At 39.1% G+C, this 23806-nt stretch overlaps 3 protein-coding genes and 1 pseudogene across 5 annotated transcripts; 2 read left to right on the top strand and 2 right to left on the bottom strand.

Annotated features, from left to right (window-relative positions):
- Positions 1-11: 11 nt before the first annotated feature.
- LOC141643693 (protein NRT1/ PTR FAMILY 8.3-like) lies at positions 12-20553 on the bottom strand. Of its 3 annotated transcripts, XM_074452961.1 has the most exons (7): positions 20103-20553; positions 14865-15170; positions 3109-3524; positions 2324-2435; positions 1606-1823; positions 906-1453; positions 12-806 (listed from the first exon to the last, which is right to left on the bottom strand). In XM_074452961.1, exons 3-7 carry the CDS (start codon positions 3160-3162, stop codon positions 17-19), a joined length of 1722 nt encoding a protein of 573 aa, XP_074309062.1. In that variant the 5' UTR covers positions 3163-3524; positions 14865-15170; positions 20103-20553; the 3' UTR covers positions 12-16. The 3 variants fall into 3 exon arrangements, with proteins under 3 accessions (XP_074309062.1, XP_074309061.1, XP_074309063.1); XM_074452960.1 differs by lacking the exons at positions 14865-15170; positions 20103-20553 and having other exon boundaries at positions 3109-3552; XM_074452962.1 differs by lacking the exons at positions 3109-3524; positions 14865-15170; positions 20103-20553 and adding an exon at positions 2843-3083.
- LOC141641769 (putative mitochondrial protein AtMg00820) lies at positions 13118-13462 on the top strand. Its single transcript, XM_074450418.1, has one exon. The coding sequence runs from the start codon at positions 13118-13120 to the stop codon at positions 13460-13462; it is 345 nt and encodes a 114-aa protein (XP_074306519.1).
- On the top strand, positions 15414-16209 carry LOC141641768 (uncharacterized). The gene is made up of 2 exons (XM_074450417.1): positions 15414-15728; positions 15793-16209. The coding sequence occupies exons 1-2, from the start codon at positions 15414-15416 to the stop codon at positions 16207-16209; spliced, it is 732 nt and encodes a 243-aa protein (XP_074306518.1).
- On the bottom strand, positions 20400-23771 carry LOC141643694 (protein NRT1/ PTR FAMILY 8.3-like; annotated as a pseudogene).
- Positions 23772-23806: the final 35 nt, after the last annotated feature.

Genomic DNA, 23806 nt, shown 5'->3' with positions numbered 1-23806 from the left:
AACAAGCTTGCTGATATTATAAAGTCCTTTTATCTTTATACCTCATAGCAAAGAATACAAACACCAAGAAGTTTAGAAAACTAAGACAAGCCCACAGCAAGAAATATTTATCAAGCCGACCCTCGTTCAGATCATCGGGTATCCATCCTACACTTCCCTGGGAAGTCGTTACAGCGTTTACAACAGTAAGAATAAAAGAGCTCAAATAATTCCCCATGGAAGTGTTTAACAAACACAGTGCTATACCTAAACTTTTCATGTTGTTTGGTGACTGATCATAGAAAAATCCGAACCTTCCTGCAAATGCAATTGCATCAGCAATCCCGATCAACAAATACTGTGGAATTTGCCAGCAGATGCTCAAAGGAGCATCAACGTTTTCACCGACTATCCCAAGTTCCATAACGAGCTGCAACCGTCTCATTTCCACAAAAGCAGCACATAACATAGGAAGGACGGAGAGGAAGAGGCCAGTACCAAATCTTTGTAGTTCTGACAACCCATTTTCGATGCCAGTGAATTTTTTAGTAAAGGGCAGTAGAATTTTGTCGTAGAACGGAACCCACAAAAGAATGGTGATCATCATGAACAATGTCAGGGAAGCTGCTGGGACTTTAAAAGACGCAATTGATCTGTTCATGGACATGCCTTGCTCGACAAACATCGTTGATGTCTGAGAATAAACAGCACAATAGACTATTCCTGTCATCCATATAGGGAACATTCTTAGCAGAATTGTCAGCTGTTTAACCTCGGTTACACTACACGAGGTCTGTGGGTTGGAGATATCACCGACATCCAGAAACCTGCAGGATTTCATACAGCAAGAAACTAAATGATATACGAAGTAACATAGTATATAAAACCATGAAAGAGAAAAGACGTAGGATTGACATGAGACTTACTTCACCTCATTGTGCTTCTCCTTGACACGGCCTTTAACAGACAAATTCTTCTCAGGTGTTAGCCCATCACTATGATTTGGGACCTCTAGCTTAACCTTACGGATTGACGCAACTATGTCCAGGTATATTTGCGTAAATGGGCTTCCTCTGGGTTTCTGAAACCTATAAAAGGGAGTTCCAGAAAAGAAGCTTGCAAGACCAATTCCCATAAACAACGCAGGTATCGTGAAACCTATGCTCCATCCCATATTTTCTTGAATCCAAACAATTACAGTGCTAGCTAAAAGAGAACCAATGCTGATAGAGAAAAGAAGCCAATTAAAATAAGACGCTTTCTTTACCCTTTCAGTAGGGTCAGTATCATCAAATTGATCAGCTCCAAACGAAGGTACACAAGGCTTAATCCCTCCGGCACCTAAAGCCATTAGATAAAGTCCTCCAAATAAGAGTGTATATTGTCCTCCGGAAGCAGGTAGACAACTTGAATCCATACATTCAGCAGGTTGAAGTGCAGGAATTAATGCAGAGAGTATCAGTATGCACATCCCCTACAGTGTTTCAGTATCATCAAATTCATCTTGTTTTATTCCGTCATATTACTCAAAGCGCTTTAGCCATGCATAGAGAAGAGCGACACTAACCTAAAATGAAGAAAAGTCTAAAAAGAATGGAAAATGAAAAGAGAGAGTCTGGAAATTACGACAAAGTAAGCTATAGAGGAAACAGCAACAGTCCAATATCTTCCCCAATATGCATCAGCTAAGAAGGCTCCTAGAAGAGGTGTAAGGAAGCATGTGCCTGACCATATGGATACAATTCTTGCTGCAGAAACGTTTCCCTGGTGCAACTTTCCAGTGAGGTAATTGACGAGGTTAGACTCAATAGCACAAAAGGCCAGACGATCACAGCATTCACCGCCTGTACAGACAAGGGTAATTTTCTCACACCATATGATAGCTACAAGCCTAAACTTTTAAATAAGATAAGATAAAACTTTGATAAATCAAGCGTGCGTGACAAATTTTTTGTTCCATCTCTACGTATAAAGTATACAAAACCACCACCATTATCCTAGTGCCTTGAGGGTTTCCGCACATAGCAAGATAAAGAAGATCAAATGTACGCAGTTTTCAATTCATATAGAAAAATTGTTTCTTACTGACCCGAAATGAAAATTGTGTTCAGAATTGCATTACATGAGAAATATGTTGAAATTCCACGAATTTTTTTTTTTTTCAATTGACACATAATGAAAAACCCATCAACCAACTGCTACTTCACAATACAAGAAGCGAGCACACTCAGAGTAAGTGCTTTAAAACATTACTCGCCAAAAAAAACGAAATCATAATTTTAAACGACAGACTAATGATTCTATGGCTCCAATGACAACTAGCTTGATGATACATCATACTCACCAAGAATGAAAAGGCAGGCCTTCCAGTTTCCAGTTTTACCCTTGAGGACGGGGCGACCATGGAAGTCAAGCGAACCATCTCCAGTATATATTTCACTCTTATTGCCGCCTTTCTGAAGAAATCCAAACAAAAATGATTACTTTTCTTAATCTACACATGATTAGCAAACCAAAGATATTAAATACCCGGCATAACCTCAAGCCATAATACCCCACAAGATTACTCTTAGTAAGGCTTGAGCCCGAGACCCTTGGGAATTTCACCGAAATTTTAACTAATAGACTTCACCCTTTCGGACAAAAGTTATGCCTACTTTTTTAAGCTTTTAATTCATTCAATTAAGCCTAACATTTGCATCATTCAGATTATTACTGTAGTACAATAGTACTCCAAATTAATGCCAGTATATGAGATTTCTGGGACCCATAACAAGTATGCATATAAGTTATAACTAAAGTATTAACAACAACAACAACAACAACAAAGCCTTAGTCGTAATATAGGTTAGGGTCGGCTAACCTGACTCATGGTCAAACCATCTTAAATGGTTTTCCCTCATCTTATCTTCAATATATAATTAAAGCATTAACCTTGAAAATACATTTAACATGAATATGATCATACTTTCTTTTTTTGTCCCAGTATATAAAAGGACCGTCTCACATTGTAATATGATTTTACACTTAATATTACTTTCAACTAATACAAAGTTGGAAAAATAATGATGCAAATGTAAATAAGACAAGTAAACAAGTGAAATGGTAAAAAAAGGTAAGAGAATAGACCTGCAAAAGAGTGTCTTCCAGTAGTAAAACATGTTGATCATTATCACCACTCATCTCTTTGCTTTATTGCCACTTCTTATCACTTTCCCAAAATATAATAAGAATAATAACTACATTTATAAAATGAACAAGATATTTTGTTTCACAAAATGACAAGCAATTTGGAATCTAAGAAGTGATAACTTTGAAAAAAAATGAGTTTGAAAAGACTGCAAGACTGTGATTTGTGAATAGTAAGTAATACAACCTAAACAAGCAACCATGCAAGAGTTACAACACCCGATTAAAAAAAAAAAAAAAAAAAGTCGAAATGGAATGAATAATGATTGTGAAAGGGTTTAAGTTAAGACGGTTTTAAGTAAGATCAAGTGTAGTTGCAATCAATAATTCAACATAAAGATGGAGTATTTGACGTTCTTAATAGGAGCCCGCAAATCACGCAATCAAGGCTAGCATAATAAGGCTCCAACAGTCATATTTTCCTATTTATGTTCACTAGTTGTTGCACCGCGCCCTATCGGGCGCGGTGCCCCAATTTGGCGAAACGGTATGCGCCAATATTTAGGAATTATTCTGTATAAGATTAGGAAAAAGACGCGGCTGGTAATGTATTTGAAATGGTGAGTTAAAACATAGTGGTGATCACACAAACTGGGGAGGATGTTTGGAAGCGTGATGGCTTGCGAAATATTAGGGTGAATAGTTGTGAATAGACGACAAAAATAATCGCGCTACAAGGTGGAATTAAATCGCCACTCGATGTTACAAAGTAAGCTACTCGACTAGGTAGCACCAGAATCCCGACAACTAAATCTAGCACTACAAAGCCATACCTAATTGTAAGTTATTCTCCTATGCTGTCAAAAAAAAAAAAAAAAAAAAAAAAATCGCCACTCGTGGGTAGCTATTACTAAACCGGCAAGCTGGTTATTAGGCCGGTCCATGTGAATCTCGCTGCTTATATTATAAAATAGTCCATGTGAATCTCGATACTATATCAATATACACCCAATTACCCTATTTTCTACTCTAAATTACAACCAACTCATATGACCTATTGAGATTAAAACACAATTTGTAGCCCAACAAAGTAAATAAAGCTTATATCACCCGTGATTAATCTGTTTGAAGTCACAAAGTGACTCCTATAAGTAAGCAAATGGCTCCTTTGTTGCCCTGCAGAAAGTATCAATGATTCATAGATATCAATATACAACCAATGCCTTGAGTAAGTGGCATCTGCCATATAATCATATTACATTTTCTAAGCTTAACAAAAAAACTATTGTACTGCGGACACTGACAGGCAGTGGCTAAATACCTAGCCCAAAAGACAACTTATATGACCATTTAAAGCTAGACAGATTTATACTTATTTGTTAACAATCAGACAAGTATACAATCAGAAAATAGAAGTGGCATGTGGGCATTAAACTATGCTAAACAAAGATGAAATGGAGGACGTATTTGCATTACATGCGTTTGTGAAGTCGCCCGTTAAAGCAGCACAGTCATTTATGCTATCTACAATTCTATAACGCATACGAACTATATGTAAAACAATAAGAGAGATGGAAATTATGACATATGATTTTTTTCTAGTTTCCACCATAAAATTTAATCCATATTCAAGGAAGGTAGAACCACATGGCACCAAAAACCTCTCAAGTATTTGGCGGTAAGGGTCAGTTGAGGTGAGGTGATTCTGGTCATTATTATTAAGGGTTTGTTTTAACTTAGTCGAGCCGCGGTTGGTTTTCTCGGCTCTAAACCTTAAACAAACTCAAAACCTAATCAATCGCTTCTCACTTTCCGAGTAAACTTAGTCTTCAGAGAAATCACATACATGTCTAAGGGGTAACTATTAGTGAAATATTAAAAGCACAATTGTTTTTGCTAGTCTCACTTTCCGAGTAAGCTTAGTCTTCAAAGAAATCACACATGTTAAGAAGTAACTCTCTACGCAACATTCTAGCAGCACTGTTCAACATGCTTCCCTAACATGGAACTCAATTTCAGGTTTAAGGAAGCATTACCATGGTAGGTACTTCCTAAATCACCGTTTACGTCGTTATAGGTTTATCTAAGCTCTCAAGGAATTAATAAACACATACCTTTCGAACATGAATTTTCTGTGTATGAGTGATATGGTTCTCAAGAGCTGCTCCTTGCATATAAGCTCCTGATGTGGTAACCTGCAAGATAAAATAACAGTACACAAGGGATACCGGTCGTTCAGAATTCGACATATTAAATATAACCTTAACTTCTCAATAGATTATCAAATACTTCAGCTAAACTTTATAGATTGTAGGGCTTCTAAATTAATTATCAAATATAGCTAAACTTCTGAATTCAACATGCTATAATACCGGAGGTAAAACTGCCTAAGCATTGGCCAGATGTGAAATGTATCATTAATTTAGCTGGCTGGTTTGCAGATTAGAATACTTTGTGCTAATCTGTCTGAGTAATACAAGAAATGTTTTCCAGGTACCGATGGGTACTTTACGCCTGGAGATCCCATGGTAGCATATATGTGAGTTTTAATTTACATATCATGGAATGGATATGTTAGAACAAAAAGAAACGTGATAAATAACATGAATCAGTAAGCATACTAACATTAAAGAGCCTTTATTTTCTTAATAAAGATCAAGATGAAGCAAAAAACTGATTCATATAGTTCCGTATCAACAAAGTTGTTTCTGATGAAATGGTAGTGGCTAGCTCAACATTGAGTTAGAGACAACCTCATGCATATCTATTGGAATATGGCATCTATTCAAGTTGAATAAAATAATTTAGATGTCGTCAGATTTTAAAAGAGTCTCATCAGATAATTAATTGAATCTCTCCTAAAAGCGCTAGCAGCTAGGAGCCTAGCGCCAAGTAAAGTTCTTGCTGATAATCTTTATTCATTTACGGTTCATTGACCAACTTCACAATTTCACATGCCGAACTACCAAGCTTCTACAAATTGAACAGTCTCTAAACCCAATAATTAGTTAGCCGAATATAGCTATGGGCATCAACAACATGACATTCGCCTTTAAAAAAAAACCAATAATGAGCATAAATATGAAACTTTTATCCACAAATTAAACCACCCACATCAAAATAACACAACCCCAATTCATAATCCCAACAAATACTCTCAGTTTTCCAACCTCTCGGCAATATCAGCGGTATCACAAACAATATAAGCTACCCATATTAAAGAGCATCCAGTTCAGTAAAAAAAACATAAAGCAAAGGAAAGAAAAATAAGAAAGTGGAAACATGAAAAAAAGTGACAGAGTTTGGGTTTAGTATTTATAAAAACTCACACCAAAACGCAATATTCTCCATGTTGCATACTTTAGCAATTTTGTTGAAATCAAAGCATTGACTGGCCCACCACCGAATGAAGCATAATGGAACAGGGTACTCGTATCGTGGCAATTAACCCCGCGACAGGGAAAACACTAAACACAGGGAAGATCGGCGGTGGGGAGTGTATTAGAAAAAGAGAGCACTAACGACAGAATTATTCAGTTCTTCTAGCTTCTAAAGGGACACTTGAACACGGTTCTTTCCTTAATTGTTGGTCTATCATTAAGATAATAAACATTCAAGTTCATTGTCGGGTCAGCGACATAATAAACATTCAAGTTCATTGTCTGGTCATAGAAAGCTCTGCATACTCAATAGTGCAAAAAATGCTTAGTGATCACAGTCTTAACAATTCACATATAGCTTTGTAACTCGTCATCCATGTGAGGTAGTTTTTCATTCTCCCAATCAACCAGCAAAAAGAAGGAAACTTAGCCGTAGTTAAGAAAGCATTTTTTGTATATCTAGTTAATTATACACGCCTCTTCGATCATCGTCTCTACTCTCTAGAGTCTGATCCATACAACAACAACATTACCCCAGTGCCTCAATGGCTCCCGCAAATTGCGGGGTAAGGGGGGGTCGGATGTACGCAGCCTTACCCTTGTGTTAGAAACACAAAGAGGCTGTTTCCGAATGACCCAAGATGAAAATTGCGTCGAATCGCATCGAAGGATCAACTTTTCACAAGAGAAAGAAGCAGAGCCACTTTAGTGAGCCATTTTGCTTTACTCCATCATAATCCAGAACCAAAGAGTAATGAGTCTTTGGCTCCATTGGAAATATGGAAAAATTCTAGAGTCTGATCCATAAATAGGGAAAAACATTAAAAGATGGTTGTGGTTTTGATGCGTAAACCAGAAATCAGCACGCCTTCTTTAATCAACTGCATGAGCTAGCACTTCATTAGTCTTCATGGCAGTGAGCCAAAATTTGGCATTTCTTTCTCTATATATAAACCAGGGCAATGGCATCGAAATAGCCAAAAGTTTGAGGTTTTTTAAACAAAATCGAAAATTGCATTGATTTATCAGCACAATGGTATTGAATTAGGCGAGAAACAACATAAGTTCACAAATTTGAAAGGTGACAATAAAGGCGTTAAACAATCGTTGAATGAACATAAACTGGTAACAAAAACTTATAAATCAACAACTAAAGCTAAGACTACATCAATAGTAACTTAAGCCGAATGAAAAGTGTTGTTGTACAGAGCACTTAAATCCTTAACTATGGCTAAGTCTACATCACAACTAAAGCAAAATCAAAAGCAAAATTTACCATCACAATCAAAGATTAAAGTCAATCAGCAAGAAAATTAAATCCTTGCCCAAGAGAACACCCACAAATTATCCAACATTTGTTAAAATTACGAGAAATGAAGACAAATTGGTATCAAAAGTTGCGTATATTACCAATATAAAGAGTAACTATGCTAAACGAGAGATAGACATAGTAAGTTTAACATTAGCAAAAAGTTTTTAAAAAAATCAAGAAAAATGGTCGACCTTTTATATCTTGTGCATGCATGTTAGAGCTTTGTCAAGAACAACATTAATTCTATCATCCCTCTTCCTCTTCATGCGTATTCATGATGCACAAGTATTATCCACCATAGTTAATACCATAAAAATACAAAATACTCCGTATAAAATTAAAACAACAAATTAAGTTAATAAAGAAATGAAATCGTACCAAATGGAGCAACATAAATCAAATGGAAAAAACCAAAATCAGCAGCTCACACACCTCAATTATTTTATAACAAAAATTCGAAATAACACAATTAAATTAAAAACTAACATACCCTTGTCGGGTTGATTTCTTCTAAGGATGCCCCAGAGAAACAAGTATAAGAATAAATCGGAAAAAATAAGAATCATTCAGGAAAAAGAGAGGAAATGAAAATTGAAATAAATTGATTTAAGATGGGCAATATGGCTAAGTACAAGGACAAAGAGTATCACATAAATCTCACGAATTTGAAAAACTATACTAAATTTCCATATTGAACTCCATACCTCTATGTGGCCATGGCTCTAATTACACAACAAAATCCTCAAGAGCATATTCTACATACCTGAACCTGCAATTGGAGCTACTTCAAATATGCAATGGCTTCATCCAACATTGACGCCTTATCAGTATTGACTCGTACAAAAATATTAAATTCTGAAACAAAAGATGAAATATTCATAGCGTAACAAATTAATCTAAATAGTTCATCAAATACTCAATTTCAAAACATCTCTAACAAAGTAAATTCTATTAATTCTAATATGTTCAAGAAGTTTAAATTAATGGCCGAAAATTACCTTGTTAGAATTGAGAATAAGATTCTGCATTGCTTTCATCTTCTCATTAATTCTGCTCCTCCTCTGTTCACATAAACAAGTACTATTTAGCAATATTATTGAGTAAACAGGTCTTAGAGTGTGATCAGCCTATAAAATGACCACCTGACACGGTAAGGCGATCTTATCCTATAATTTGTGCCTAACTTGAAATCCTGGCTAGGATGCAACCAGCAATAGTGAGTGAGCTAACCTTTTCGGACAAATTATAAACTTCAGCAGCTCCAGTCCTATTTGACTGATTTCGCGACAGACTCAGTTGCTCATCTGTCGCCGCGCCTACCAAACCTTACTACATATTCCACACTCCGCTACTTGTAAGAAATTATCTAAAAAGAACAATAAAAGAAAAGAAAAGGGCAACAACCTGAGAAAGGAATTATTGTATTTAGAACCTCACTTTCATAATCACAGTAATCAGCACAGTCAATGTTGGACGAGAAATGGGACCCACCGCTGATAGGGAAGTAATCACCAGTTGCTGAGGAGATGATTTGGTTCGACCCCGAGAAAACCGCGGTCGGATGAAATAGAGGAGATGAAGGAACGGATAAGTGGTGAGTTATTATTATTATTGTTCATCTCGTCGTCGTTGTTGTTATCGCCTGCATGGGTCCCTATGAAAGTAGGGGAATGCACAGAAGGGGGAAAAGTGAAGGCGAAGAAGTAGAAGTGGGTGAAGAAGAACGACGGGAAAGGTGGCGGAGGAAGGTGGAGATATCGTCGGCTTAACAGAGTAGAAAGTCATCACACACAGACGACTGAGATAGCATTTACTTAATTACCAGGCAAGGCTCTCAAAATCCGGGAATTCTGAAAACCCAGGCGGCCCAGATCGGACTGAAAAAACAGATTTCTAGATTAGCCCGATCATCTTCGCTAAAAGTGGTTAGGCTATCGAAAACGGCCTTCCATGAATGACGAAACAATATATTTCAAGAAACTGAATGCACCATTAAGATCAATTTATAGCACGATACAGATGCTTACCAGCCATTACGTTCAATAGCATCATCAACAGATGCATTCAACATCTCACTCATTAAGGGAAGTTCACCCTGAATTCATAGCCACAAATACCATATTACCATCTATACCATATGGGAGTACATGCAAGCACAAGAATTGTTTGCACATTTCTTGGGACTCTCTAATTGCTAGGCCTTTGTAAAAAGTTGCACGGACGACAGCGTAAATATTCAGGCAAAACTAAAAGAGTGATCCTTCCACCAGCTGTTTACTTAACTGGTCTTAAATTTAATCTTTTCAGAATTTAATCTTTCTATAAGGTAGAATTGATAAACTTTGCATGTTGGACAACTATTCAAAAGTCAACAATCCAAATTCCAAACACTAACTTGAATATCAACACTTGAACCAACATATCAAAAGCAGGTTTTTAGCCCCTAAAAACAGGCACCAGTATAACCCCAAAATACCATTAAACCATCAAATAAATAAAATACAATCTCGAACGGAAAAGGCTTACGTGAATAAAACAGATCTTTTAGAAGCATAACCCTTATACATATTTTTCTCTCGATAGTAGTAATAATGGTGTTGAAGGGGAGCCTTGGCGCACCAGTTAAGGTGTTGCTTTGTGGCCGTGAGGTCACGGGTTCAAGTCCTTGGAGCGGCCTCTTGCCAAAATGGCAAGGGAAGGCTTGCCCCAATTACACCCTTGTGGTGAGACCCTTCCCCGGACCCTCGCCTAGTGGGGACGCCATCGTGCACCGGACTGCCCTTTTAGTAGCAGTTATGGTGTTACTAAGGTAGGGACCTGACGGTAACCCAATACTCAAATTCTCGGGTATTCGTGAAATTGACGTGAAAATCCTTGAAATTGATTGGGTTTTATATTGCTTTGTACTCACAATAATCATTAATTTTCTAAGGCAAAGGGCACCTGGTAAGAATGCGAGAAATCCCCGAGGTGGGAGAGACAGACCTGCACTATAGTTAGCTTCATACGAGTTCAGTACACGACCACCAACGTTTACCCTTAACTTGCTTGGGTATAGCGCTCCTGCAGTGACTGTAAACACACAGCACGTTCGCAATACACACTAACATTGGTACACCCACAAACAATTCAAGCTTAATTCATGTATATGGAGGCCCCAATTACTTATCGTGGTCTTTACTCCTCTGGCTCAGTAAAGCGTAGGTTAGTTGACGAGGGCCTGCCAATGTTTTCGTACACAACATACACATAAAAGCTATTGGGGTGCATGCCTGAGAGTCCCCTCTCCAACAACTTTCTCTTCTTCTCGTTCATATCGGACACTCTACACAATGAGAAGTTAAGCAAATATTGTAATAAATAAAGAATAGCAGCTGAAATATATTATAAACAGATAAGCAACCACTACTTTCCAGCCTGACCCTCAAACCCTGAAGTAACTGTTGAGCTGCAGATAGGTGATTGGTACGAAGCCCCAAAATAACCCCAGGAATTTCAACTTGCCCAATTTATTGCATGCAATCAATCTAAACCTCTAAAACTGAATAGATCACTACATGCAATCAAGCCAAATCCAAAAAATAACCCTAAGTTATCTAAATGAACTCACATTCAATAATCATTCAAAGCAAAGCACGAAAAAAACTCAGAATAATTTAAATTGGCCGAAATCCAAGTGATCAATCAATTTAATAATAAATGTAAACCTTTAAAAAGGGGCAAATAATTGCATGCAATCAATTAATACTATAGAATTATCCACTTTAACTAACAACTAAAACTAACAACTAATAATCCACTTTAACTCACAATCAACAATCTAACTCAGTAGATAACATATCGGAATCAAATCAGAAAAATATCCGAGAAACTTACCTGTTATGCGTTCATATCAGGCGGCATGGTGAATAGCCTGGCTAGGTTTAGGAAAGAGGAGAAGAAAAAGAGGGTGAAAGTAATAGTAAGAATAAAAGGCGGGAAGAAGCTAATCTACAGAAATTAGAAACATAAATAGGAAAATGGAAGTAACCACACGCAGAGACGAGGGTGCGAAAATGGTGATGGCGATGGAAACAAAAGACGAACTGAGTGTAGGGGATACGGGATTAAGAGGGAAAAAGAGAAGGGCAGATTAGTCAGAAAGTACCAAAGTTACTGTTACAGCTACAGTAAAGGGATTTTGGGTTTTTTAAAGAGTATGGATGGATATTGTCAATAGTGTATCTTTGCCATACTTAGATTATTTTATAGCTGTTAACATGAAGACTATATATACTTGTATTCTCTTACTAGTATAAATCCCGCGCACACGCGGTTTTTTAGATAGGGATATTAGAGAATTTAAATATTATCTAATTATATTTAACGTATTTTAATTCCATTTGAAATTTTAGTATAGAATAAAACTTAATATTAGTAATGTTTTGTATTAAGAGATAGAAAAAAAAGGTTCAACATCATATTTCTATATAAAATTGCTGAAACTATTTTGTGTGTATCTGTGTTGTAATAAATATACTTATGTATATATTAAATCAAAAAAATTACAAAATTTAAATGTTCACGTTGTATAGAGTAGAAATAGATATTAAATTAAAGTGTAAGAAAAATATATATTATTGGAAATTTTTTTCGTTTTAGAAGTAAAAACAATATATGAATGCTCTTATCTTGTAGTAGGTTAGTTATTGTATGTAATTAATCAGTATTGGCCCAGTTGTAGGCATATAAATGTGTAAATGGAATAGAATTATATGGAATTACGCAATTTGACCCAATTGTAGATAGGATATAATGAAGCCCAAATATGGAATATTCATTTAGGCGGGAAAATATTAGAGCTTTCTTATTCTTTTAGTTTAGTGGGGATTGTAAGGCATCATATCAGAATAATAATATCTTCCAAGTTTATGGAAAACTTATTCTTTCCACCTCGTCCTCCTCTCTTGATACTACACCCTCCACGTCAACTACACCCTCCACCACAACCACACCCGACCCGGCCTCAGGTAATTCTCCCACGGGTCCCCCTTCCTCATCCTCGGATCCTGACATCTCCTCTACCGCTCCAATATCAACCACCAATGAACCTATGGGCAAAGGCCATCGTCCTAAGATACCCAATACCCGTCTCTCCGGTTACCTTCGCCCGCCCATTGGTCCCTCCACTCACCTCGCTTCCGCAACGTCATCATCTTCATCAGGTACTCGATACCCTCTCTCCAAATTTCTTCAATATGATAAGTTTTCTACTAACCATAGAGTTTTTTTAGCGGCCGTGACTGACAATCACGAGCCATGTTCTTTCAAAGAAGCAATGCAGGATCCAAAATGGCGCACAGCTATGCAAAATGAAATTGATGCTCTCGAGCTCAACCACACTTGGACACTTGAACCTCTTCCATCTCACAAAAAGGCCATCGGCTCTAAATGGGTTTACAAGATCAAATATAATGCGGATGGTTCAATCGAGCGCTATAAAGCTCGACTTGTCATTATGGGCAATCGTCAGATCGAAGGTGTTGATTTTCAAGAGACCTTTGCTCCCACTATTAAGATGGTTAATGTCCGTACTCTCTTAACTATTGCTACAGCCAAGAACTGGGATGTCCATCAAATGGACGCTCACAATGCTTTCTTACATGGTGATCTTCAAGAATAAGTTTATATGAAACCTCCGTCGGGTTTTCTATCTCATGCACATGGAAAAGTGTGTCGCCTTCGAAAATCCCTTTATGGGCTCCGTCAAGCCCCACGACGTTGGTATGCTAAACTCGCTTCCGCTCTCAAACATTATGGCTTCACCCAATGTCCTTATGACCATTCCCTATTCTCCATTCTTCAACCCGATGCTGCAATCCATGTTTTGGTATATGTCGATGACATTGTCATATGCGGGAATAATACTCACATGATCCAAAAGTTCAAAAGCTACTTAAGTCATTGCTTTCACATGAAAGACCTCGGTCCTCTAAAATATTTTCTGGGCTTGGAAATAGCGCGTAATTCGAGTGGTATCTACGTCTCTCAACGAAAGTATACCTTAGACATACTTCAGGAAACCGGACTGTTGGGCTCTAAACCCGCCCACATTCCCATGGAACCCAACCACGCCCTACCCGAGTCCACTTCTCCCCCTCTTCACGACCCTCAACCTTACCGCCACCTCGTTGGTAAACTCGTTTACCTAACTATCACCCGACCCGAGATAACATACTCGGTTCACATCCTTGCTCAGTTTATGCACTCGCCAAAACAGGACCATTGGCACGCGGCTCTCCAAGTCGTCCGCTACTTAAAGTCTAATCCAGGTCAAGGCTTACTCCTTCGGTCAAACACCCACCTTCTCCTCCATGCCTATTGTGACTCCGACTATGCCACCTGTCCCCTTAGTCGAAGGTCCCTCTCGGCATATATTGTCTTCCTCGGCGGTTCTCCCATCTCGTGGAAGACCAAGAAGCAAACAACGGTCTCTACATCCTCGGCCGAGGCAGAGTATCGCGCCATGGCATATACTGTTCGCGAGCTCAAATGGCTCAAAGGCCTCCTTACCTCTCTCGGTATAGCCCACCGCCCACCCATTGCGCTGTCCTGTGATAACCAATCGGCCCTTCATATTGCTCGCAATCCCGTTTTTCACGAACGCACCAAACATATTGAGGTGGATTGCCATTTCATCCGTGATGAAATTTTACGCGGTCTCATCAAACCGAACTACGTTCCTACCAAAGTCCAACTGGCCGACATCCTGACAAAGGCTCTTGGTCGCACCATGTTTGATGATCTTCTATCCAAGTTGGGCATCGTAAATTTACACGCACCAACTTGAGGGGGGTAATAGGAGCCCGCAAATCACGCAATCAAGGCTAGCATAATAAGGCTCCAACAGTCATATTTTCCTATTTATGTTCATATTGTCAATAGTGTATCTTTGCCATACTTAGATTATTTTATAGCTGTTAACATGAAGACTATATATACTTGTATTCTCTTATTGTAAGGCATCATTATCAGAATAATAATATCTTCCAAGTTTATGGAAAACACATCTCTCAATTTCTAACAGTTCTTGCTAAAAGATGTGGATAATATTAAGGCAAAGGAGAAAGAATAATGCCTGGGAAAAAACTCTCTTTATTAATGAGCGTAGAAATATAGAATGTCTTGCTGCTTCGACAATGATTTGCTTTTGGTTTAAATTCCCCACTTCTATTGGACATTGAATACCCACTTGTGTTGCCAAGCAAATCAAAGAAATAACTCCATAGTAATAGACCAACGGTCCTTTGCTCCCATAAGAGCCGTTGCACATACACAATCAAGGGATGAGAATCATCCTTGATTGATCCTTACCATGTATATAAATATAGCTGTTGCACAAATATTTGTTTCCGTAAATACGTAATCTCGCATCATGTATATATAGCTTAGTATATGCTTTGTATTAAACACAATTTTCCGTCTGAATAATAAACGATACATTTCCGAATACGAGTTTCTAATATGGTATCAGGTTCTAGGTTAATAATCCTATAGAAATTATTACCCTGCTTCCTCTGTTTCTTCATTCGAAAAAAAAAAAAAACAAAACACAAAACGCCGTCATCTTCAACATGACAAATTCTACAGAAAAACCTCAAGATTCGAAAAACGAATCCTCATATAATCTCATCCATGTCGAAAATACCGGCAGTAAGATCACTCAAATTGCTTTTAACGGCAATAATTATGATGAATGGTCCCAATCCTTCAAGCTTGCTCTTCTCGCAAAGGGTAAATTGGGATACATCGATGGCACAATCACTAAACCGTCTGATTCGGACTCAAAATTCGAATCATGGCGGTCTGCAAACGCGTTGGTCACTCTTTGGATATATAATGCCCTCGAGTCCGACGTTCGAAAACAGATTGCTCTTCGACCTAAACAGGTATGGGACAACATCCGCAACCGTTTACGCCAGTGCGAATGATGCGCGTGTGTATCGCTTGCAGGCCGAACTAATGGCCTGTCGACAAGGTCCTACGGAGTCATTGATGGCTTACTATGGCCGCATCACCACTCTTTGGGACGAGATTCTTGAGAATGATCCTCTTCCGTCTCGCTCGTGTGACCCCCGCCGATGTGATTGGGTCACGATTATGGATGCGCGTCGGGAGAAGAAGCGGGTTCGGGATTTCTTAATTGGTCTCGATGAGCGCTTTGACAACGCTAGATCACACATCCTTGGTACCAATCCTCTTCCCAATTTAAATTTTGCTTATAATCGTCTTTTTACAGAAGAAGGTGTTCGTAATTTAACTGTTCAACGCGTCGATACCAAACCTGAACCCATGGCTTTCGTTACTCGCGTTAATCAGGGAAGTCGGGGACAAGGGGGACCTCGTAATGACCCACCGCTCCTAGCATAGTCGGGACTCGTTGCATCGCTTGAACCGGTCCGGACATAATTATAAAGTTTGTTTTCGTGTCACCGGACTCTTTCCTAAATGGTGGGGGACAGACCACGAGACCGTATTATTGTTGACACTAGTGACCCGAATAATCCCGTGGTTATCAAGCCTGACCGTGGCAAGGAACGCCGCCACAACACGACCAACACACAACCCCGTGCTCACATGGCGGCGGGCGGTCATCTACTCCTTCTCAACAAATGGGCTACTAGCTCCTTCGACATCAACAATATGACCCCAAATAGAGATGGTAGAGCTCAAACACTTGTGGGAATCACACAAGTCCGCCTCCACTGATCGCCTCAATGGTAAGACTCCTCTATCATCTTGGATTGTTGATACGGGAGCATCTCGACATATGTCGGGATGTCTCTCACATTTTACTAATATACGAAACATTGCACCTCTCTCTGTTGGTTTACCAAATGGCGACATAACGCAAGCTACCAAATGTGGTGATATTTTTCTCTCTTCCCGTCTTATTTTAAGAGATGTTTTATATGCACCTAATTTACAATGCCATCTTATTTCCGTGTCAAGTCTTCTTCTTGACGATTCTCTAACTATTCAATTTTCACAAAAACTTTGTCTTATTCAGGACCGTTCCTCGAGGATGCCGATTGGAGCATGTGAGCAACGTGAGGGACTATACTACTTAAAAGGTGTTCGCACCGACGAGGTCAAAGCCTTTTCTCGTAAGCCTCAATAACACAATCGAGCTTTGGCACGCACGGTTGGGACATCCCTCAACAAATATTTCTCATTTCTTACCTTTTATTAATAAAGACTCACGTCTCGCATCTTCTTCTTTTTTTTAAGTAAAACTTGTGACGTTTGCCTTCGAGCAAAACAAACTCGTGAACAATTTTCTTTAAGTTCAAACAATGCTATTGCTCCTTTTGATATGATTCATCGCGATTTATGGGGTCAATATTCCCCAAACGGCTCCTGTGGTTCCCAATATTTTTTAACGATTGTTGACGATTTTACACGTTCCACATGGGTCTATCTTTTACGTCACAAAAGTGACACACAACAAACCTTACAAAATTTTTTTGCTATGATTGAGCGTCAATTCCAAAAGAAAATTAAGATTTTGCGTAGCGATAACGGCTCTGAATTTATGTCTCTTCGTAATTTTTTCAACACTAATGGTATTCTTTTTCAAAGATCAAATGTTGACACGCCTCAACAAAATGGCCGGGTCGAACGCAAGCATCGACACATTTTAAACGTTGCCCGTGCCTTATTATTTCAAGCTAGTTTACCAATTTTCTTTTGGGGTGAGTGTATTTTAGCCGCGGTACATTTAATAAATCGCACTCCCACAAAACTCCTTCATGGTCAAACTCCCTACGAAAAACTTTTTAATAAACCACCTCCTATGGAAAATATTCGTATTTTTGGTTGTCTTTGTTACGCTCGTAATATAAATCGCTCACATGATAAATTCGCCCCTCGAAGTCGAAAATGCCTTTTCATTGGCTACCCATTTGGAAAGAAGGGATGGCGTCTTTACGATCTTGATACCGGGACATATTTTGAGTCCCGAGATGTTGTCTTCATTGAAGACCAATTTCCCTATCAATCTTTACATTTACACGACACTACCAAAGGACTCCACTTCTTTTTTAAAGGATGCTCTAACACCAATTGACGAGCTCGCCTTGCTTCGAAACAACACACACACGGTCACCAATGACCCAAACCCCGACACCACGGCTGCCTCAACCACGCCCACTGCCACTCACGGCGCACAACCTAACCCCACTCCCAGCACCACCACCGCGACCCCATCAAATACACAACCAGCCAGTGACACCACTTCCGCTGGTACACACGACATCGACACCAATCCAGCAGCTACAGGACCCGTCCACAACACGGCTCCATCCCACGCTACTAACACCAACGACCCAAACCACCACCCCGAATCGATTTGGGACGTGGTCACCGCGTCAAGTTCCCCACCCCCGTCACAAGGACTTCGTCAAACACACTCGTCCCTCACCCACCTCACACGCTACAACGACATCATCAGGTACTCCTTTTTCAATTACTCACTTTGTTAACTATGCTAAGTTTTCTACTAACCACAAAATCTTCTTATCGGCCGTGACCAAAGGTTACGAGCCTAGACACTTTAACGAAGCTACGCAGTACCCGAATGGCAAGAAGCAATGCGACTCGAAATTAATGCTCTTGAACAAAATAACACGTGGACACTTGAGTCTCGCGCTCCCAACAAAAAGGCCATTGGCTCCAAATGGGTGTATAAGATCAAGTACAATGCGGATGGCTCGATAGAACGCTACAAAGCACGTTTGGTTATCATGGGTAACAAGCAAATCGAAGGAATTGATTACCATGAAACGTTTGCTCCCACAACAAATTAGTCACGGTTCAGACTCTACTAGCCATCGCAGCCGCAAAGAAATGGTCACTTCATCAAATGGACGTTCATAACGCTTTTTTACATGGTGACCTCTCCGAAGAAGTGTACATGAAACCCCCACCTGGGTTCTCGGCCGCCACCAATGGGAAAGTCTGTCGGTTGCGCAAATCCTTATACGGTCTTCGCCAAGCCCCTCGATGTTGGTATGCAAAACTAGCTTCCGCTCTTATTTCTTATGGATTTAAGCAATGCCCATACGATCATAGTCTATTTTCTATGGTTAAAACCAACATTGAGGTCCATGTTCTTATCTACGTCGACGATCTCGTCATTTGTGGGAACAATACAGCAGTAATCGAAAAATTCAAGGATTACTTGAGCACATGCTTTCACATGAAAGACCTGGGGATCCTCAAATATTTTCTTGGGCTAGAAATAGCTCGCAATGACACCGGGATATTTATTTCTCAACGCAAATATGCCCTCGACATTTTAACAGAGACGGGTTTACTAGGGTCCAAACCGGCAACTGTCCCTATGGAACCAAATCACAAACTAGGCATCTCCACGGCTCCACCTATGCAAGATCCTCAACCATATCGCCGTCTTGTGGGACGCCTTGTCTACCTAACCATTACGCGTCCCGAACTCCTTTACTCCGTCCATATACTTGCTCAATTCATGCATGCTCCAACGACGGATCATTGGGACGCATGCGCTACGGTTGTTCGCTTTCTAAAGAACGCTCCAGGTCAAGGGATTCTCCTTAAAGCTACTAGTGATCTAAACTTACAAGCATACTGTGATACTGATTACTCGGCTTGCCCGACTACGAGACGCTCTATCTCGGCATATCTCGTACTTCTAGGCACGTCACCAATATCATGGAAGACTAAGAAACAAAACCGTCTCCTTATCCTCACCGGGCGAGAATACTGCCCATGGCTCATGCTACTTGCGAGCTCAAATGGCTCAAAGGCCTTCTTGACTTTCTTGGTGTCCTTCAAAGCCGTCCCATCCAACTTCACTGTGACAACCAGTCGGCTTTACACATCGCCCGCAATCCCGTCTTCCACGAACGTACTAAACACATTGAAATTGATTGTCACTTCGTTCGTGATGAAATACAAAAGGGGTGCTCGCTCCTAGCTACGTTCATACTAAGCACCACCATTAGCGATATCTTCACTAAAGCCTTGGGTCGTGCTCAGTTCGAAGAATTACTACCCAAGTTGGGCGTTTCGAACCTCCACGCGCCAACTTGAGGGGGGGTAATAGACCAACGGTCCTTTGCTCCCATAAGAGCCGTTGCACATACACAATCAAGGGATGAGAATCATCCTTGATTGATCCTTACCATGTATATAAATATAGCTCTTGCACAAATATTTGTTTCCGTAAATACGTAATCTCGCATCATGTATATATAGCTTAGTATATGCTTTGTATTAAACACAATTTTCCGTCTGAATAATAAACGATACATTTCCGAATACGAGTTTCTAATACATAGTAAAACCGTTTTACAATAAGTCATTGTAATATTGTCCTAAAATGTAAGTAAAAGGACACGAACGAAATAAAATGATTACTGATAAAAGCGGTCACATAAACAATGAAATGGCTTTTGGGTACTAAATAAAGGGTTACTGTCGATAATCAATATCAAAGGGAGACTTAAAACATATAGAGAAAAAAAGCGTAAATAACAAGCAATGATTAATCAAGCAATGACAAATCCAACAAAAATGAATAAAAAGAAAAGACACATACCAATTAATCAAATAGCGACAAACCAAATGACGAGGAAATTAAACAAACGATAAATCAAAATGACAAAAAACGATAACAACAAAAAATCGAAAATTACATAATTTAAAAGAAACCAACTTTAACTAACCTTAATAACGAGCTTCAACATTTTCACTAACTATCTCGATCAACAAATACTGCGGAATTTGCCAGCAAATGCTCAAAGGAGCTTCAACATTTTCACTGACTATTCCGAGTTCCATCACGAGCTGCAACCGTCTCATCTCCACAAAAGCAGCACATAACATAGGAAGGACGGCGAGGAAGAGGCCAGTACCAAATCTTTGTAGGTCTGACACCCCATATTTTCGATGCCAGTGAATTTTATGGTAAAGGGCAGTAGAAATTTGTCATAGAATGGAACCCACAAAAGAATGCTGATCATCATAAACAATGACAGTGAAGCTGCTGGGACTCTAAAAGATGCAATTGATCTGTTCATGACCATGCCTTGCTCGACAAAAATCGTTGCTGTCTGAGAATAGACAGCACAGTAGACTATCCCTGTGATCCATATAGGGAACATTCTTAGCAGAATTGTCAGTTGTTTTACCTCGGTTACACTACACGAGGTCTGTGGGTTGGAGATATCACTGACATTCACCTCAGCATCTGATGGAACCGCTACTAAATCCAGAAACCTGCAAGGTTTCATACAACAAGAAACTAGTTGATATATATACGGATTGTGGCCATTAGGCTTCTTTGACTCTTCACAGGGTTCTACTCGTATCTAACAAAATGGTTTAGGATCATTGTAGGATACAGTATGTGTGTGTGTCATGCAGAGTCGGAAACTAGGATATACCCATGTAAAATACTCATACTCTAATCCGGGTAACATAATATATAAAACCATAAAAGATAAAAGACATGGGATTGACACGAGACTTACTTCACCTCATTGTACTGCTCCTTGAAACGTCCTTCAACGGCTAAATTCTTCTCAGGTTTTTAATACAGTCCATCGCTATCATTTGGGACCTCTAACTTAACCTTACAGATTGATGCAACTATGTCCTGGTATATTTGCGTAAATGGGCTTCCTCTGGTTTTTTGAAACCTATAAAAGGGAGTTCCATAAAAGAAACTTGCAAGACCAATTCCCATAAACAATGCAGGTATGGTGAAGCCAATGCTCCATCCCATATTTTCTTGAATCCAAACAATTAGAGTGCTAGCTAAAAGTGAACCAATGCTCGTAGAGAAAAGGAGCCAATTGAAAAAAGACGCTTTCTTTACCCTTTCAGTAGGGTCAGTATCATCAAATTGATCAGCACCAAATGGCACTACACAAGGCTTAATCCCTCCGGCCCCTATAGCCATTAGATAAAGTCCTGCAAAGAAGAATGCATATTGTCCTCGGGAAGCGGGTAGGCAACCTGAATCCATACATTCAGCAGGTTGAAGTGCCGGAATTGATGCAGAGAGTATCAATATGCACATCCCCTATAGTATATGAGAAACAACCTGTTTAACTCTTTGTTTGAAATTGCAAGTAAGGCATTTATCGCCTTATCGGCACAATTTGCATGGCAAACTATTCTAAAGTTTCAGCAGGACCCATAGATAATAGAGAACAGCAGCAATAGCCAACAATGAAGAAAAGTCTAACAAGCAAGGAGAATGTTAAGAGTGGGAAAATTACGATGAAGTAAGCCATAGAGGAAACAATAATAGTCCAATATCTTCCCCAATATGCATCAGCTAAGAAGGCTCCGAGAAGAGGTGTAAGGTAGCTTGTTCCTGACCATGTGGATACAGTTCTTGCTGCAGAAACGTTTCCCTGGTGCAATTTTCCAGTGAGATAGTTGATGAGGTTTGTATTAATACCACAAAAGGCCAAACCAACACAGCATTCATTCCCTGCACAGACATTGGAAAGGTTGACATGGACAACCACATCACTATCTCCTCAATGTCTCAGAGCTTCTTGCCAAGGCGTAATATGTTGAAAATTCCGACAGATTTCTTTCCAAATGACACATAATGAAAATTCCATCAACCTACTGCTACTTCATAACACTAGAAGCTCGCACAATTAAGTACGAAATTTTGCATTATTCCATCATAATCTAAAACAACAGACTAATGACTCACCAAGAATGAAAAGGCAGGCCTTCCAGTTTCCAGTTTTACCCTTGAGGACAGGGCGGCCATGGAAGTCAACCGAACCATCTCCGGTATACGTTCCACTGGTATCGCTCCCTTTCTGAAGATATCCAAACAAAATTCAGGAGCAGGCAAACAGTCTACACATGATTAGCAACTAATTAAAGACATTAATTACCCTTAACTTGTGCTTACTTGTCTTAAGTCTTTTGAATTCATCCAATTAAAGACTACCATTTGCAAGACTTATAAAGTCGTCACCTTATAATAATGAAAACTGGTCACTTTTTAGTTTTTACCATAAAATGGTCAATTTTTATCTGGTCACACTACAGTATAATTTGTCTTCAGATTAACACCCCAAACAAATGACTGTCTGAGATTTTTTGTACCCAATGCATATGTTTCAAGCATTATCCCAATGCCTCAATGGCTCCCGCAAATTGCGGGGGGTAAGGGGGGTCGGATGTATGCAGCAGCAGCCTTACCCTTGTGTTTGCAACACAAAGAGGCTGTTTCCGAATGACCCAAGATGAAAATTGCGTCGAGAACTGCATCGAAAGACCGCCACTTCACAAAAGAAAGAAGAGCTGCCATTGTAGTGAGCCATTTTGATTTATTCCATTATAATCCATAACCAAAGAGTAACGAGTCTTTGGCTCCATTGAAAATATGGAAAGATATATGTTTCAAGCATTAACCTTGAAAATACATTCAACATGAATATCATGCTTTCTTTGTCCGAAAAGGAACGTCTCACATTTTAAAGCGGTTTTACACAATATCGCTTCAACTAATATCATATTTTCATAATCAACTGATACAAAGTTGGAAAATAATGATGCAAATGTAAATAAGACAAGTAAACAAGTGAAAATATCATATTTTCATAATCAACTGATACAAAGTTGGAAAATAATGATGCAAATGTAAATAAGACAAGTAAACAAGTGAAAATATCATATTTTCATAATCAACTGATACAAAGTTGGAAAATAATGATGCAAATGTAAATAAGACAAGTAAACAAGTGAAATGGTAAAAAGGGTAAGAGAACAGACCTGCAAAAGAGTGTCTTCTAGTAGTAAAATCTGTTGATGATCTTCAGCAATCATTTTTTTGCTTGATTGCCTCTTGTTGTCACTCTCCCAGTATATAGTGACTTAGTGAGTGACTACCAAATAAGCAGCACATTTATAAAACCAAGAAGATATTTTGTTTCACAAAACCACGAGA

This window comes from Silene latifolia, chromosome 2 (genome assembly GCF_048544455.1).
Source record: "Silene latifolia isolate original U9 population chromosome 2, ASM4854445v1, whole genome shotgun sequence".
Taxonomy (NCBI): Eukaryota; Viridiplantae; Streptophyta; class Magnoliopsida; order Caryophyllales; family Caryophyllaceae; genus Silene; species Silene latifolia.
The sequence above is the reverse complement of the archived record's forward strand: the minus strand, read 5'-3'. Positions and strand labels throughout refer to the sequence as shown.

What these genes read in the sequence shown, in the direction of transcription:
- LOC141641768 (XM_074450417.1), top strand. Translation starts at nt 15,414, where the DNA reads ATGACAAATTCTACAGAAAAACCTCAAGATTCGAAAAACGAATCCTCA. An exon ending in TTGCTCTTCGACCTAAACAG is followed by an intron (nt 15,729 to 15,792) that starts GTATGGGACAAC and finishes TATCGCTTGCAG; the next exon opens with GCCGAACTAATGGCCTGTCG.
- LOC141641769 (XM_074450418.1), top strand. Translation starts at nt 13,118, where the DNA reads ATGCAGGATCCAAAATGGCGCACAGCTATGCAAAATGAAATTGATGCT.
- LOC141643693 (XM_074452961.1), bottom strand. Translation starts at nt 3,162, where the DNA reads ATGAGTGGTGATAATGATCAACATGTTTTACTACTGGAAGACACTCTT. An exon ending in GGCCTGCCTTTTCATTCTTG is followed by an intron (nt 1,824 to 2,323) that starts GTGAGTATGATG and finishes TTGTCTGTACAG; the next exon opens with GCGGTGAATGCTGTGATCGT. An exon ending in GAGAAGCACAATGAGGTGAA is followed by an intron (nt 807 to 905) that starts GTAAGTCTCATG and finishes GAAATCCTGCAG; the next exon opens with GTTTCTGGATGTCGGTGATA.